The following is an 18,038-nucleotide window of genomic DNA, read 5'->3' as shown; positions in this document are numbered from 1 at the left end:
CATGCTTTGGTCAAAATACCATAAGGATGAAGCACCACAGCAGTTCAATCACCCTGCCAAAACAGCCCTGTTCAGAACACTCTGTTTAGTAGTATCTCTTTAGCTCCACCTTAAAAAAAAAGTAAAAAACTTAAGGACAGGAAATGACATCAGCCACAGAGGCTACTGGGAGCTAACAGTAGTTAGCATTTGGAAAAATTATCATTTGCAGGCTCTAGCAGGCACATTGCCGCCATATATAACATGTATCCACTGGACAGATAAATCCTCTGAGGCTGTAAGTTTGTGTAGAACTCTGTGCTGCACTGTGGAGCCAAGAATAGAACTTTTCGCGGACTTCCGGTTTTTGGATGCTGTTGCCCTCACCAGCACTCTCGCGTGTTTTATTTGACACAATATGGCAACCTGTTTCGCCCTATGTCAGCTGGGATTAGCACCGTGACCCTCATGTGGAAGATAAAGCAGAATAGATGAAGATTTTCTCCATTAATCAAGTACTTTTTCTGTTGTGTAAAATATCAGAAAATGTTGATCGGTGCTTACCAAACTTGGAAATGATGATGTTCTTGAATGTCTCGTTGTGTCCACATGATTCAGTTTTAATGATTTATTTGTTATATGGAACAAAGGAACCAGAAAATATTCCCATTTTAGAAGCTGAAAAATCAGAAAGCTTGTTAATTCCCCCTTCACTAATGTGTCATTTGTGGGAATCCAGCATTATGATTATTAGTATCATTCATTATAAGTACTTAGTACTTAGATAAATTATACATGTTATAATACAGCCTCACACTACACAATCTTCCCTGTGTGTTAGTTCATTTGTCAGCTTGATTTTTTAATTCATGCAAACACATTTATGAATAAGTAAGATCAAAGTTCTGGTGAGTGACGTTTGCAGTGCCACACTTTGATAAGCAGACATCTGCTCTGTCCTAATCATCTGTCTCTCAAATTGAACCCTGAGGGCTCGTGATGAGGGGGTGACAGCCTCCTCCGTGATACTGGTGACGATGCTGCACAGCTTTACCAGCCTGAGCTGCCTGTGGAGGCAGCAGATTGGGAGGAGACAGAGTGACGTGAGTGGTAACATGTCCTTCATCTCTGTAATAGTAGACCTGTGTGTTCCAGCTCTGTGCCAGCGGTTAGAACACGCTGCACTTGAACACTCTGACCAAGTTCCTCATGCCACGTTAACCTACTTCACGTGTCCTCAATGCTTACGGTGTCCCCATGCAGCTGTCTGACAGGTTTTCCAAAAGCAAGAGGATTACAAAAGGGTTATTCAAAGCACCTCATTCATCCTCATGTTATTCTAATTTTCTTGTATACCTACAAACACGTGTACAAGCCACAATCATTTTGGAACAGCTGCACAACCTCAATTTTACAACCAAGCTCCTTCCTCTAGTACAGTTAGTTCTGAGAGAAGAGAATCAGTGTCAAAATGCAAGTCATTCAGCGGTGAGTCACCACTGAAGAAGGCTCTCAGTCAACGAATGACTGACTGGGCCTTCACGGCCATTTTAAATAGTGGTAAATTACAATTAATTCACTTTGTGAATTTTTAAACTGAATCATTTATTAATTTTCTACAGATTTATCCTCCTCTGGAAACAATCCCAGCTGACACAGGGTAAAATGCAGAGTACACCCTGGACAGGTCAACAGTCCATTTCAGGGCCAATAAACAAACCATGACCAACCGTTTGCATTCAAATTCAAGCCTATTTTTCATTGTAGAGCAGGGGCCTCAAAGTCAAATGACCTGGGGGCCATTTGAGCTTCAGGTATGATCAGTAGGGGGCGCTCAAGTGAAGAAAAGTCCAACTGTGCAGGGAAAAAACACCTGTTCAGTCTTGGTGGATAATAGTAGCTTAAAATTAAAACATTCTTTCAAAATAAAGGTGTTTGTTTTGTTATGCAATTACATATGAGTCACAATTTTAAAAAACAAACATTTATGATGCCATATTATTCTGTAAATATCAAAAACAAACATTTAAAGGTGCCATATGTAAGAATGTGGCCAAAAACAGTTACTACATTCAAATTCAAAATACAGAAGTCTTTTAGGTTTCGTTTTCTGATGTAACTGGCAACTCGTGGTTGCTCGGCAGCTGAGACTCTACTGACTGCAATGATTGGTAGACGACTGTAGGTGGCGCCACATGCCAAAACATGATTTGCAGTCTGCGAAATATTATTATTATTTACAACAAATATTTTGGCTGCACTGTTGTTGTTGGTGAGTTCAGTATGTTATATGAAAATTATTCCCGAGTCTCTGTGACATTTTTACGTGATGTTACGGCCAGTTGCTTTAGATTTATTACATAATGCACCTTTAAATGGCGCGCCACATACAATCGATCGAAGGGCCGCATGTGGTCCATGAGCCGCAAGTTTGGTACCACTGCTTTAGAGTCTCCAGTTTATGTTATTATTACCAATCATCTGCATGTCTTTAGACTGTGGTAGGAAGCAAGAACACTTAGTCAAAACATCTGTGGTAAAGAAAATAAAGTGTATGTATCAGTTTCAGGTTGTTGGTCTAATCAGGATTCAAACTGCTGACCCTCTTGCTGTGAGGCAACAATGGTAACGATTAAGCCACTGTGTGGCACAAAGTGAAACCTAACGTTTTTACTGTTTTTCTTTGTAAACAGTTGTTTGTATTATTTGTTTACTGTCAATGCTAAAGTCAGTTCTCCACACTGGACAATAAAGTTAAAGAGAAATCTAACTCAACCTTATAAAACTAAGGTTTATGAAAGCAGTTTATGAAAACGGTTTATAAAAACACTTTATGAAAACAGCTGCCCTCTCGGTCACTCCACGCCGGCTCCTAAACTCCGTCTCCGGGTTGTTTGCTGTCGATGTGGCCGCAGGACGGGGTCAGACCGGCTGCTGCCCCCTGACACTGAAACTGTTACATAGTAGATTGTTTTGTAACAGTTTCCCCATCGTCCAATGAGAACAGCGGCCCTGAGTCACATGACACAACTTTTACATAACTGTTTTTTTTTCCTGCTCCCGGTGCGCTGCTCCATTGAGAGTATGAGTGGTCCACTTCCTGGACCGGAGCATGATCGCGCAGAGTCAGGACTTGTAGTGTGGTGGATGGACGCAGACGGACACATACGCTGCTCACCCCTGACGAAGAGGTGATAGGACTCGCTGCCTGCCATGAGGACAGAGGGGAGCATGCTGCAACTCGCAGCGGAGGCTTTCCGCTCCAAGAACTTCGACTTGGCGGCGGATATTTACGAGTGTCAGCTGGTGGGAGTCGGAGACCCGGGGAGCCGACAGGAGCTGATGGTGAAGTGGGCTGACGCCCTCGCGCTTGGGGGTAAATTCCCCGAAGCGTTCGCGGTCTACCGGCAAGCCTCGGAGATAGAGAGCCTGACACCTGGTCAGCTGGAGAACCTCATAGATTTTTTATCGGGCAGTATCAGGAGGCAGGACGCGGGTGAGAGTCGGAGCTGTAGCCCGGGGAGAGGAGCAGAGGAGGCGGCTGCTCCTGCTCCTGCTGCTGTTCCTGTTGTCGTTCGCCCCGCTGTCGCTGCCACAGGTTGCGGGCGTCCGGACTTCTCCTGCCCGATATGTCTGAGCTTTCTGTTCGAGCCCGTGACTTTGCCGTGCGGACACTGCTTCTGTAAGAAGTGTCTGGAGCGGGAGAAGAAGGAGACGATTTGTAAGCAGTGCGGGGACGACAGCAGCGTGTCCGCCGGGCTCCACGGTGACTACCGGGTCAACGTGGTCCTCAGCGGTCTGTTGGCCAAGTGCTTCCCGAGCCTGCAGCAGGCAGGCCGGCTGAGGCGCGAGGGCAACGGGCTGTACGCTGAGAGGAAGATGGAAGCCGCGCTGGAGAAATACAACCAAGCCATTATGATGGGTGAGTACGACACTTTAAGTGATATTATATATATATATGACTAACTTTATTCACTGAGTGACGAACAGCATGACGCTGCTGTGAGAGAATGTGTGAATTGCAACAGGGTATTTTGGCCACTTCCCCTCACAGTATTTGCTTCCTCTAGTTCTTCTTCTTCTTTTTTTTTTTTTTTTAACATTAATAAAATAAATACAAAATAACAATGACACATATTTTGTGTGGTTTCACTTGGTAGGCGTGTTGTGTGTTACAGTAGTTAGTAGAAGTGTGCACAGACTCCTCCTCTTCAGCTCATAACCATGTGGCCATGTGTTGGATAACGCTAGTTTGGTTATATATGCTGCTGGGGCAGTGGACCAAACATTGCGTAAGCACGTAACCTGTCCCTCCTCCTCCTTCTCCTCCTCCTCCTTCTCATCCTCCTCCATTGTGTAACGTCAAAACCGTGATGCAGGCAAATGTAGGTCAAGGTTATTTTAGGTCACAGTGGGTTTTGGGCGTGAGTCAGGTGAGCTGTGGGTTCCACGCTGAGATTTCCCTCATCTGTGCGGTTAGGGCTGCACAGATGATAAAATAATCAACGTTGCAACAAATGCAGAATTAAAACCCAAAGACACTTAAGTGAATTGATTTACTTTTTAATTTGTGACAATAAAAGCATTGAAATTCTGCAGTGAAAATTCACTGGACCAAAAAAACCATGTTGTTTTAAATAAGATATGTGAAATCATTTTGATTTTAATGTTACATCACAATGATTTAATCGTATCACAACTGCAGTATCTTAATGTTAAATTAATCGCTATATGACATTTTTGTGGACTATATTTTGCATTACGCCTGTGCATATAATAAGTATTAATTCAGACAATTACTTATTAGGATTTACTGCATAAAATACCTCGTACACCATAAAATGTGTAATGCACACTTTTCTGTGCTGCTATTTTTTTATTAATTAATTAATGATTTATTTATTTTTTTTTTTTAAGATTGACCAAATAATTTAATAGATGATTGTCTTAGCACTGGTGGATTCTCTTCTCGGAAACAATCTTTCATCAAAATGTTGATGAGTAGTGTTTAATTGCCTAGACCTTTAGGATAATTCACTCGATCAATTATTACCTTTTATTTGTTAAAACCTTATTTTTTTCTAAATTCAAAAGTAAGTTTGACAAAGTTGATTTGACATATATGTTTACTGTTTCATTTGTGCGGACTTAACTTATAAAACATGAGAAGTGATTCAGAGGCTTAAAAGTATTTATTTTTAATATTGTTGTTGTATTTTATCAGAGGGAGGCATCATATATCAGCCATCACTTGCCTTGATCTCTTAAGTTTGGCATTGGCCATGGAAAACACCCATATGAGTCGTCCTCTTACTATTTTTCTATGTATCAGTTGGGTTCAGTTTAACACAGATGTGGTTTGTGGATTGCGGTTCAGTTCGTGGAGAGTTTTCTCGGGTGGAGCTCAGTCCCTTTATGTGCTGATTATGCAAGTTTACAGTTAAATACTTCACCAGCTGCAAAATCACCAGCCAAGTGCAGCGAAGTTACACTGGGTGGGACAGACAATGCATTAGCAGCCACAGTTTGACATGTGTACTATCAATCATGTCATTGTCGCTGTACTGGACTCATTTTTCACCCAGCTGCTGCAGTGGAGCTGCTGCAGAGGCCAGAAACTTGCTGTGGCCCCGTGATGGTCGCTCCCACAGTGATAGATAATGATTGTGCACGTCTGAGTCTGTGCTCTGATCTTATGCAAAGTGATTCTGCATTTTTAGCAAAGGTGTTGTAGTGAATAATGATGAACAAACACTGACATAACTGCCTCATGCACTGACTTCTAAATGTGTATGTTCACGTTTATTTAGGAAGAATATGAACAAACAAGAATTTGTTGTGTAAATACAACAATTAAAAATAACGCCTGCATCGTGTTTACAGTTTGCCGTGTGCAAGTGTGTCAGTGCAAATGCACATGTGTTTTTTTTATGAATACGTTTAAGCAAGAGGAAAAGTCTTTGCATCAAGTTTTAAATCCAAAATTATAAAAAGCCTGAATTTGAAGTAGCTCCATCAGTTTTTTGCTGAAAAATAAAAGTATGTTATTCTGTCACATTTTCTTTATAAAACACTAAACATACATATATAAGTGTGTGTGTATGTATGTGTGTGTGCGCTATTCATTCAGAAAATGTATTCACAAAAATCCGTCCTCGCCCAGGAATGTCCTCTTAGGGTTAAGTCAAGTTTGCAGGGAATCGATACAAGTCACTGTGCTCATAGTAATAATTAGCATGGACGTGTGTGTTGCTTTGTTTAAACTTCATATCATGCTAAACAATAGCTCTTCTGTCCGCGATGCTGTGCATAAATATAAACATCTCTTTTACACAGTCCTGTAATTTATTCCATCTCCTCCTTCATCTCTTCATCTGTGCTTTTGTCTGTTATGTTTCATTGAATGATCCGTGTGTCTTTAACAAAAGCCAGAGGGGAAAAAAAAATGTGTCCCTCTCATTCCCATATGGCTAACTGCGATGTTTGCATAAGAGTTATGAAACGTGGAATGTGGGTGACCTTGATAATGCTGCATGGTTTTATAAGGCAGCTCTTTTCTTACAACACATCTTATATCGTGGAAAGTGATCCACTTTAAACGTCTCGTCGTATAACGTGAAAGCTATGTTGGCCTTGGCCTTGTGATATAAAAGGGAGGAAATATTTATTTTGCGTAATTTCTGAAGGTTTTCAGTCTGGTTTTCTATCTGTGACGTCTAAGCTGTAAAAACCTGATTTTGTGATTGTCATTTTTTGAGGCTTTACAGAGATTTTCTCAGTGGATTTTTTAATAATGACATGATCAGTGTCAATTATAATGTTAATCAGCTAATTTTCTTTTCATTTTTGTTGTGCATTAAATCTGAATCCCACGCCTGTTCTCCTATCATTAATTTTGTCAAGCTTCTTTGAAGTGTTGTTCATTGAATGATTTCTCCATGTACCTCTTTTATTTGCCTTGTCATTATGGCTTGCAGTGGAAAACTACTTGAGATATTTGGGCAATTTACGGGATTTTTTTTCAGTTTTGCTGAGAGGAATCACATCAATATGTGTGTGTGTTTGCACAAGGTTTTTACAAATGACTAATTTTGCTACACTATTAATGTGACAGAATTACACCCTGGAGCTGTAAAGTATTGATTCATTAAAAAGCAATCAAACCATCCCAGTACCTACTGATACTAACTGTCACGTTTCCTCTTCAGCACCAATGGACCACATCCTCTTCAGTAATCGCTCCCAGATCCACTCAAGTCTAAAACACTATGAAAAGGCTCTGAGAGACGCAGAGATGGCCTGCAGACTAAAGCCCCTGTGGTCTAAGGTACGGCAGAACAGTCCGAGGCTTTATTTGCTCAGCACTGGAACAGATATATATACAAAGCAGCTTGTGTCACTAAAATGCCAGAACCCTAGTTTGAGAAGTATTATATCTTCCTCCTGCTTCCAGGGTCACATCCGTAAGGCCCAGGCGCTGGTGTCGCTGGGCAGAGCAGAGGAAGCTCTGAGAGAGTACCTGGTCTGTTTGTCCATCGAGCCTGACTGTAGACTGGCCAAGACCGAGTCTTACAAGGTAAACACAACATTAGCACTCACACACACACCAAAGAGAGACAACAAGAGTTATTATAGTATTATAGTCAAATATCGGTCAGCCATTTGTTAAAATGTATCATTTTGTGTTGTCTCCTTGCAGCTCCTCAGTCATCTCCTGGCTCCAGTCATGGATCAGGTCCCTGAGCACATCTTAGACTTCTCCAACATAATGTCTTCCAGAGCACACAGCATCAAAAACAGCTTCAGTGCTCCCTTCCAGGTGAGAGATGCCCCTCACCTGTGGTCGCCAGCTCAGTCAAAGTGTGAAGCAAGAAATCAGGGGGTGATGACATCATGAGGTTTAATCATCCTCTCCTTCTGTCTTTTTCCTTTCATTCAGGCTCTTAATCCTAACATATTGCCACCGGAGTCCAGGCGAACCTCCAGTCCTCCTGCACAAGACATGTCAGATTGCAGCAAGGACAAAGGTCAGGGAAAACCCGACATCTGGAGGTCCATTCACAGTTTTATGCTCAAGCGTAAACGAAGGAACTCGGAGGAGGACGAGAAGGTGGAGGGGCAAAGACGAGAGAGGGGTGATGAACACAAGAGATTCAAATGTGGTGAGTTGTGGAGTTGGTGCACAAACATGCATGCACACACCCTCCATGAGCAGCATTTGACTTTAATTTACTGTCTGATCTTTTCATACAGAACCAACGGCTGAGACTGATTCACTGGGTTCTGAGATCGGTTCTGTCTTGGACCCGACCGATCTGGAGTGTTCCCTTTGTATGAGGTGTGTACTTTCAGAAGCAAAACTGTAGCTACAGTCACACTGAATAAATCAGTAAGCATTTATTTATGTGCTTAGTCACAAGTCATGGCTTTAGTTTTTAGGACATACATATATCAGGTAAATAAAAAGAAAACTTTGTTTTTGTTAGTAACAAATGTGGGACCTAAGGTAACTAAGGTCTCACTGCTTTCAACTATATATGGAAATGTCCTTAACTGGTCAGGTTTGCTCAGCTTTCATGTGACCATCTTTGGCAGGTGGGATTGTAACCAGTGTTTCTGTCCAAAGATGGAATTTGGCGCTGGAAAAAGGCAAAGACCTTGAAATAAGATTTATTTGCTTAACTGTTTTGTCTACACCGATCATTGATTCATGATATACATTTTCCAGTATGACTTCAAGCGTGTGGAGAAAATGTTAAGATAAAGTGAAATCTCACAATGCACAGCGTTTGGTTTCGTTATAAGTAGCAGCGTTGTGTGCATCTTTCACTCTTTCACCATTGCTTCATAAGTGTGTGTTTGTGTGTTTCGCCCCTCAGGCTATTCTATGAGCCCGTGACGACGCCGTGCGGTCACACCTTCTGTCTTCGCTGTTTGGAGCGGTGTCTGGACCACAACCCAAAGTGTCCTCTCTGTAAAGAACAGCTGTCTGAGGTACATGGTGTAAAACTCAGCGCCAGTGTTGTAACATCATTTGTTGTTCATTCTATCATGTGTGGAACATTTGTATTTAAGGTCAAATTATGCAAAGTAGTGATACTGTCTTACATTTGGTCAAACTGCTTTCTTGGTTGCTAAAAGGGGACATATTATGCAAAATCAACTGAACAGGGCTGTTTTAGCAGGGTGATGGAACTGCTGTGGTGCTTCATCCATGTCACAGACATGTTCATTAGGACACCAGGGAACTAGTTTAACTTGTTGAAATAGGGTAAAGTATGATTCCTTTAATGAAGTCACCACTTGGGCCAATACAGCAAATTAAATCGGTGCATCTCTAGAATCCGGAATGACACACAGAATTAGATGAAATGGGACAAATATAGAGCAGGTCCTACCATGGCAGTATCTGGAAACTGTTTAAGCTGAACTTTGTATCTCTATGTTTCTGCTATTATTAATGTAAATCTCTCTTCTCTCTAGTACCTGGTCCAGAGACAGTACTCTAAGACCCTATTAGTGGAGAATCTGATATCCAAGTATCTTCCCTCTGAGCTCATGGAGAGACAGAAGGTCCACCAGGAGGAGATGGCTGAGTTCTCCAAGTGAGTTTATGTCCCTCGTTAAATCTTTGACACTCGTAGTTGATGACGTGTCTGACGTAACACCTCGTCAATGTCTTTTTCTGTAGTTTGACCCACTTACAGCAGATAACATGCATATGTGACACACTTAACCCAGATAACAGGCATCAAGTATCACTTTCCAGGAAGCCAGTGCAAACTTTTGCCTCTAATAAATAACGTCTTCATAACTGGAGCACTTCTAACTCACTTTTACAGTTGGCAGTGTCTTTTGTTTTGACACTGGTTGTTAGTGATCAATGTGGAATTTACTCAGTTGTCAGTTGTTCAAATTTTCATTTTCTTTTTTTACTGTGATTCCGCTTTTCTGTTTACTTCAACAAAATTGTCCCTCTTTTTCTTTCAAGTCTGAACAAGAATGTGCCTATATTCGTGTGCACCATGGCCTTCCCCACTGTGCCCTGTCCCCTCCATATCTTCGAGCCGTGCTACAGACTGATGATTCGTCGGTGCATGGAGACGGGAACCAACTGCTTTGGCATGTGTATAGCAGACAACCTGAAGGGGTGAGTGTTAGGATAGACACTCTGCACGCTCAATAATGTGTTAGTATTTATATCCAGGAAGTGTAATATTGGGCCTGCTGTCTAGGTTTGCAGACTACGGCTGCCTGTTGGAGATCCGTGATGTCAAGTTCTTCTCTGATGGTCGTTCGGTGGTGGACACCATTGGCAGACGGAGATTCAAAATCATTCAGCACAGAGAGAGGGATGGCTACAATACAGCTGATATAGAGTACCTGGAGGATACCAAGGTATGAAGGGGTGGAGAGAGTGGGTGGAGGGAGGGAAACCGCTGAAAGATAGTGGGGAGACTTGGGCTGATGCAGATAAAGATTTAGACATTGGAGAAGAAATGTTGTGTGGGTAAAGAGAATCACCTACTTGCTGTCATTTAACTCAAAAGTGTCTTTGTAGGTGGAAGGTGAAGAAGAGCGTGAGCTGCAGTCTCTGCATGATTCAGTATATGACCAGGCCCTGGTCTGGTTCAACTCCTTGAGGGCTGAGCAGAAGGCACGCATCGAAGGACACTTTGGACCCATGCCTGAGAAGGACTCTGAGCTGCAGGTACAACACGCACACACACATGTGAAAAACAAAAAAATGGGAAATGCTAGATACTACTTGTCCAACAATATCACAGGCTTTAGTATCTATTAATACAAAATTGCACTAGTTTGTTTTTCAATCACTACGTGCCTCTCTCACATTTGATCAAAACATAAACAACATACAGGTGCATTCACAAAGATATTAAAACAAGAAGGAAAATAATCCACCATCCAAACCAAAATTACTTCAGGTAGCTAAAGTCTGTGTTTGATGAACCCTTCATGTCATATGTTGGCTTTTTGGATTGTATCAAACTTCATTGTTTCTTTTGCCAATATCTAATATAGGGATTTTGACTAATTTTACACTAAAAGTGATTCAGAAGCTCCTACAAACAAACACTTATCTATTTCCACTTATGAAGCGCAGGCGCCAACTTCCTTTCATTTGTATGCGGGTTATCGCGGCAACCATGGAGTAGCTAAATGTTTGCAGAAGCAGGCTTTTTTCAGACCAAATCGGTCCAGATAAAACCCCTAAAGCAAGTCATTACGCCACCTACTGGCAACAAGCATTGTTTCGTTTACATGGAGCATTCAGGGTGTGGTCTAGACTTTCTATACCCTGACATAACAAATCATCGGTGGCCTCTCTTTAAGGCGATAGCAGTCGCTCTGTACCCTGACATGCATGGGGGGGTGCGACGGCCTGTTCAGTGCCAGTTCTTCTTGTCTTAAAAACCTTGTTACACAGTGTCCTCCTTTCTTGGTCTCCTCTCAGGCATGTCCGAACGGTCCATCATGGTGTTGGTGGTTACTAGCTGTTCTTCCATTAGAGGGTCGGGCCCAGCTGCCATTCCTTGCCCTCACCTCTCTGAAAGATCGCCTCAGTGGTATGCGCAAGGTGCTGCTCTTCATGACCCAGAGCAGACATCGGTGACGAGCTCCGTCAAAGTATTCACCCGCCTGTCAAATGCAGAAACCACCTTCCCCTGCATACACCCTGCCCCAAAGCAGCAGTTGACCTGCTGCTCCTCTCTTTGATGCACAAAATCCTGACACTTCATTTTGTTGCATCTTCCCCATTTTGAAACCATTAATTTCAGAAATCCTTCAGAAGTCAGCGCTGGATTTCAGCTACACCTCGACAGTGAGATGAAATGCATCTTAGTAAACGGATTTCTTCCTTTCATAATGTTGTCGACGCATCTCACAGAAAAACTAACCACGTTAAGCTACGGTCAGACCGGAGGGAAAATGGGGTCGCAGAATCGTCACCTTCCATTGTAACATTTGATGTCATTTGACCATTGATCAGTTGTCATTTATCAATGTCAGTGCTAATGTACACGAGCTGTGTGTACACCTTTGTTTAAAACACCTCAATGTAAACAGCATCAAGCTGTTGTGCTGAAATGTCTTCATCTGTCTATGCTCCGGTGTTGCCTTTCTGGCCTTTCACCATTTTTGTAGTTCTCTGCTCTTCCTCTTGCATACGTGTGTGTGTGTGTGCAATGACACAGCAAAAACAGTCTACTTCCTTTGCACTGTAATGGGTCATTTCTCAGAAAAGTGCAGCTGCCTGTCTCATCACAGCTTTAAAGCCTTGATGAGGATACTCTCCCAGTTCGGAATCAAATCTATTGTAATGGACAACTGACAGTACTTAACCATCCTCTATATCTTAAAAAATACATTACATTTTTGCAAGAGACCAAACTTAGGATTTGTCTTTAAATGCACTCAAAACAGTTTCGCAATTAACATAAATGCTCTTAAGTTATTATTGAATACAGTAATTTAAACTTATATTTGGAAGTGAAATTGGATGTAGACACAGTTTCACAGATACTATTGACTATTTTGCTACCTGTAATGTAACATAAATATGTTTCTCACCCTCCATTTCTGTCTCATCCAGCTGAATATCAATGGACTGAACTTTTACATTAGTGTGCTTCAAGGCTTTTGTTATTGTTTTATTAATTTTTTTTTTTTTACATTTAAAAAAAAAAAAAAAATCGTTATTTATATTTATCATTATTTATGCATGCAGTGATATTGTTTACATTTTACAGAGAGGGATGCTGTACTTTGCAAAATATAATTTGACTCCCAACATCTTACCTGCTAACAACATGGAGCTAACACTGCTGCCATTGAACATTGCAGGACATATGCCCTGAGGGCATAATTCACCATTTTTGTAGTTGTCTGCTAATTCCCTCCCAGACCCATCACCGTTAAGATGACTGATGACCTAGATCTCTGTAGCATATTTATGGGTCTGACATAATCCAAGTTATACAGTCGTACTTTGAGTTTTACACATTTGGATTCCCTCATCGTCAGCAGCCTCTCTGTTGCTCGTATATTTGAACTCCTAATGCCACAAGAAGTCCCCCTTGAGTATTTATTGTGACTTATTTTGCACTTCCATTCAAAGTAAGGGAAATAAATGGCACAAATAAGAGTTTTCTATGTATTTCCACCATGACAGGAGAGTACTACATTATTTAGATTCGCACAGAATAAAGTAAAATCACCTGCCAGTTAAATAAATCCCTAAGTCTATGCCATTTTGCAACTGCGCACAGGACAACATGTTTATGTTCATTTGAGTGTGACTGATGCTGTTCATGTAGTAAACGATAGTAGTGCCTTCTATACAAAGAAATGCTGTGGAACTATTATTATGTATATAAAAACATGGTAAATTGTACCTGTGTGAATGGGACATTTTGCATTGAAAATATTGTTTGAAGGGGAAGGGGAAAAAAATCTACATTTGAACAAAACAAAAGGAGCTTTTTTTGAAAGATTTTCCTTTAAAACATAGTTTTGTGGGGAAAAAAATATGTTTTAATACTGAGGCCTTGCTGCTGTGCACAACTGTTTTTACATTGCTCCTCTGGAGAATGTTGAGCTTTGTCTTTATTTGATATACATGTGTTTGATTTTATGTTTCTATGTCAATCAGGTTCTTTGTACTTCATAACTATTATAATGTATATGAATTTGTCTCACCCTATTTCATATGTAAAAGTACATGGAGTGTTATGTCAATTATCTACATTTATAATTATCTTCTGAAAGGGCCAAAGCCATGTAATGCATATAACACTGATAAAAGGTTAATAACATCATATTTTTATATTTTTCCCACTGTTATTTGTTGACTTAGAATATGGCATTATTTTAGTTGTTTGTTTTTTCTTTTGGTTTGTTTTTTACAATTACAAACAGCAATACTGAATAAAGTACTACTGTACGTTATCATGTAATGAGCCACAAAATATTTCTTGAAGAGGCATTTGTAGTAAAACCACTATGTAAATTTTAATAATACACATTTTATTTCCTGGCGAATAATCTTGTGTTAGTCAACTTATCGGACTGGACAGGAAAAGGAAATGCCAAATGTGATCACATGTTAAGCATAAAAGCATATCACAAATAATACAAATTATAGCCTTGATTGTAGGTTATTTCCTAATGGGTGTAGAGTGGTAGTTTTAGCATCCAAATTTATCTCCAAATAAAAGTTGTTTTTTTAAGTCAGTCAAAAATAATAATAACAATAACAAGCTGCACTATGAAATTGGAAATTAGCTTATTAGTTTGTGAGTATTAACTAAATAAATGTTTTTTTCATTAAAGTGTCATTGAAAATGGTGGGAGCCACACATTTGGCTAGCATGCTGTAAGCTAATAATTGTAACCGGATGCTGAGTAGCTTAACTTGATAAAGAACCCCCACAAAACCAAACATTTGACTGAACAAACAACAAACTGCACTAAGTTAAATTATTTTGAGTTTTAGAGGTGAAACACATGAATACCAGTTTAAGCTAAATGTACTGCATACTACAGCTTCCTTATTAGCATACAGACCTCATGATATAGCTATCACAAATGAAGTGAATAAGTGTAGAAGACTATGTTTAAACAATTCTTCTAGACTGTTAAAATATACTTAATGTATTACATGTTTGTAGTAATTCCTTCATTCAACCCACATTAGCAGCAAGTGCAGCAACTTTGAATGTGATTCTTTTTTTTCTACTACATCCATAGCCTTAATTAAGGACCGTCTTAGAGGAGAAAATGTGTGTTGGCAAACGGCACAGGTTACAAGTGGAAGTCGGAATATAAATACATTGGCATGAGCCTGGCATGAGAAATGGTGTCATCTTCTTAAAGAGACATATGGCAAGCGGTTTAAACTTATAATTGGTAGATGGGATATTCACTACCAATATCTTCAAAGTAATTCTTGCTAGTATTACTTGTTGTCTAGTCAGTAATTCAAGATCAAGACATTATTATAATTATCCCCAATTGAAGGTATTGTCATTTAAGATATCTTGAATTAAGTTTCAGATAGTCAGATATCTTGAATTAAGTTTCAGATAGTCAGATATCTTGAACTTGAATTGTGATTGGTTATAATGATGTTGTTGATATCTGAAACTGGAATTGGATATATAATGACATATAATCACAAACCTGATACACATGAATGGCAAAAGTGACGTTATTTTTGATTAAATTGAAGTTTGCCTAGTAACAATGATGTCACAGATATCTCAAACTACAACTCAAACTAGTCACAATGAAATTACGACTAGTCAAACTGACATAACAGGTGTCTAATGGTAATTCCAGATAGTCAAACTTGGCGATAAATTGTTAAATGTTGCCATGTTGACCGGCTTTGTCACCCAGTAATGCAACAACAGCAGGTTCTAGTGCCCATTAATGTTTTGACCTTTCAGAATTCCAACCTGTGGCCATTTTAAAGAAGTTCTACCTCTGGTACTTTCCTTGAGCACAAGCAGATTAGAGCATCAAAATAACTTTGCTTCCTAATTTCATTCTCCTGTTGTACAGAGATTAATCATCAGTGTCCTACTTTTTCTTCATATTTGTGCCTGTGGTAAAATGCACCATTGTTAACACCTCATATGTATGAACGTTTATGTCACTTTATTTGTGATAAGTTTGATTCTTATCCAAAGTATTTTAACTATTTGAGTGTTTGATTTATCATCAGCGAGAACTTGAACAGCCTTTTGGAAACAAAGTCACTTTTTTTAGGCTTTTATTGACGTGAGGTAAATAAAACCCTGGCTACACCTTCTCTGACATAACACTCTTGCTTTTTCAAATATTTGGCTTCTAAAACCTTCACATCTTAAATAAAACCTTCACCGATCACTTCTAACATACTCAAATATCCTCTCTGACCTGAGTTACTGTTCACCGGTTAACTCTCCATGGCCTCTAAATGTGCCGAGTTGATATGGCACAAGATACACGTGTGTCTTGAATTGTTCTGATGTGTTCTGTACTTGTCTGCTTTTATAGTAGAGTAGTTTGAGTGTGCATTATATTTGCACACGTACAGTGTGAAGCTACAGTTTGTGAATAAACCAAAAGGTTTGCCTATGTGATCCCGTATTCTGTATTTTTTCAGAGAGCATTGGTTCAGATTACTGGTCACACATCATGGAGCGTGTGTTGAATAATTCACAGAATAAACAAGCTAATCGAACTTCTCGGTCCCTGATACCATTGTTGTAATTGTAAAATAGTCATTTTAAAAATGACTTTATTCCTTATTTTGTAAGGTTTATACAGCTCTTTGGTCAAGTGAGATTGCTTTTGGGTGAAGTTTGACTTAACTTGCTCGCCTAAAACTTATTCTGCGCTCTCTAATACCATGACAAAAACATTATATTTGTGTTCTTGTGGCTTTGTCACTGACTGTATTTGCCATTTCTCATGATCTTATTATTATTTAAATCTAATGTCTATTCTTCTATGTTTGATTTGCTCAAAAAACTGGAGGTAAAACATCTGTAAAGGTTAAATTCTGTTGTTTCTTTCCAGTTCTTTAAAGGAATATTTACATAAAATCACCTATCATACATATATGCATGATGGAGTACAGTGCTAATAATACATGGTTGTACTTTTACAGTGATATGTAGCTTATAGAATCGTTTAAAGGTGCCATATGTAAGAATGTGAACAAAAACGGTTACTACACTCAAATTCAAAATAGAAAGGTCTTTTAGGTTTCGTTTTCTGATGTAACTGGCAACCCGTGGTTGCTCAGCAGCTGAGACTCTACTGACCGCAATGATATGTAGACGGCGGTAGGTGGCGCTACATGTCAAAACATGATTTCAAAACATAAACATGATTTGCAGTCTGCAAAAGATTTTTTTTAATGCAAATATTTTGGCTGTACTGTTGTTGTTGGTGAGTTCAGTTTGTTATATGAACATTATTCCTGAGTCTCTGTGACATATTAGGAGGATTTTATGGCCAGTTGCTTTAGATTTATTACATAATGCACCTTTAACACATCACAACATTTTAATCTTAAGAAATGTACATCCTCACATCGGTGTAAGACTAAGATCTGTGGGTCTAAAAAATGTTCAGCGTATGCTTGTATTCGCTGTCCTGCACAGTGAGATTAAAGAGATTTTAATAATGCAGCTGAAACTGCAGTGAGACACACAGAATCGAGTCGCCAACAGACATTTGAAGCCGATTGAGGTTAAGTGAGATAAATGCTCCAGTGACTCACTTGTGAACAAGTTGGCAGTGTGACCAGAGCTGTTGCTATTCATAAGTCCTGTTATATACCAGTTAGATAACAGCTGACATAAAAGGGTTGCATAAAATGTTGCTCAATGACACCATTTTCAGCTTGTTAGGTCAAATGTTAGTTAAAGGTACGCTGTTTAAGTTGAAGAGTTAATTGTCTGAAACCTAAACTTACGCTTGATATACTGTCCGGCCAAGTGCTAATGAAATCAATTTGGGTCATGAAAACATTCCTCTGTGGTAGAAGTCTCCAAGGACAAAATGTGAATACCACAGATGGACACAGAGTCCAGAGGACTACTGCAGTTTGTCTGGAGAAAGAGGACAGAAGGGCGGAGAGTGGTTTTGTAAGCCATGTGAATGTGGACAAACAAGAGTAACAAGACGAGAAAGAAAGAGCATTCAGGATAGACAGAAATATTGCATCAGGACACAGAGAGACATGTTTTTACATAGTGTAAAGTTCAAACCAATTCTTAAAGGTACATTTGTGGTAATTATGGACTAGATGCATTTAATTCAACCTCCACAGATAAACATATTAGTGTATTAGTAGTATTTTAATGGTTGGTACACCACTTTACTCATACACATAATTATCAGAACTAAAGCTAAATACTTTTACATTAACTGTCATCCTGATAAAACTTAAAGGAATACTTCGCCGATTAGCATTTAGCTTTGTATGACTCGATTAGGGGATGTATTTTTTGAAAAATTGTGTTTCCCAACCTCAGAGT

At 39.6% G+C, this 18,038-nt stretch overlaps 1 protein-coding gene across 1 annotated transcript; it reads left to right on the top strand.

Moving 5' to 3' along the window:
* Positions 1-3,128: 3,128 nt before the first annotated feature.
* Positions 3,129-16,057, top strand: LOC310928844 (LON peptidase N-terminal domain and RING finger protein 3-like). Its single transcript, XM_083891495.1, has 12 exons — positions 3,129-3,901; positions 7,188-7,306; positions 7,433-7,555; positions 7,679-7,798; positions 7,919-8,141; positions 8,233-8,317; positions 8,859-8,973; positions 9,463-9,584; positions 9,971-10,129; positions 10,215-10,377; positions 10,541-10,690; positions 11,456-16,057. Exons 1-12 carry the CDS (start codon positions 3,193-3,195, stop codon positions 11,612-11,614), a joined length of 2,247 nt encoding a protein of 748 aa, XP_083747621.1. The 5' UTR covers positions 3,129-3,192; the 3' UTR covers positions 11,615-16,057.
* The last annotated feature ends 1,981 nt before the right edge of the window (positions 16,058-18,038 follow it).

Source organism: Microchirus variegatus (genome assembly GCF_963457635.1).
Source record: "Microchirus variegatus genome assembly, chromosome: 6".
NCBI classification, from domain to species: domain Eukaryota; kingdom Metazoa; phylum Chordata; class Actinopteri; order Pleuronectiformes; family Soleidae; genus Microchirus; species Microchirus variegatus.
The sequence above is the reverse complement of the archived record's forward strand: the minus strand, read 5'-3'. Positions and strand labels throughout refer to the sequence as shown.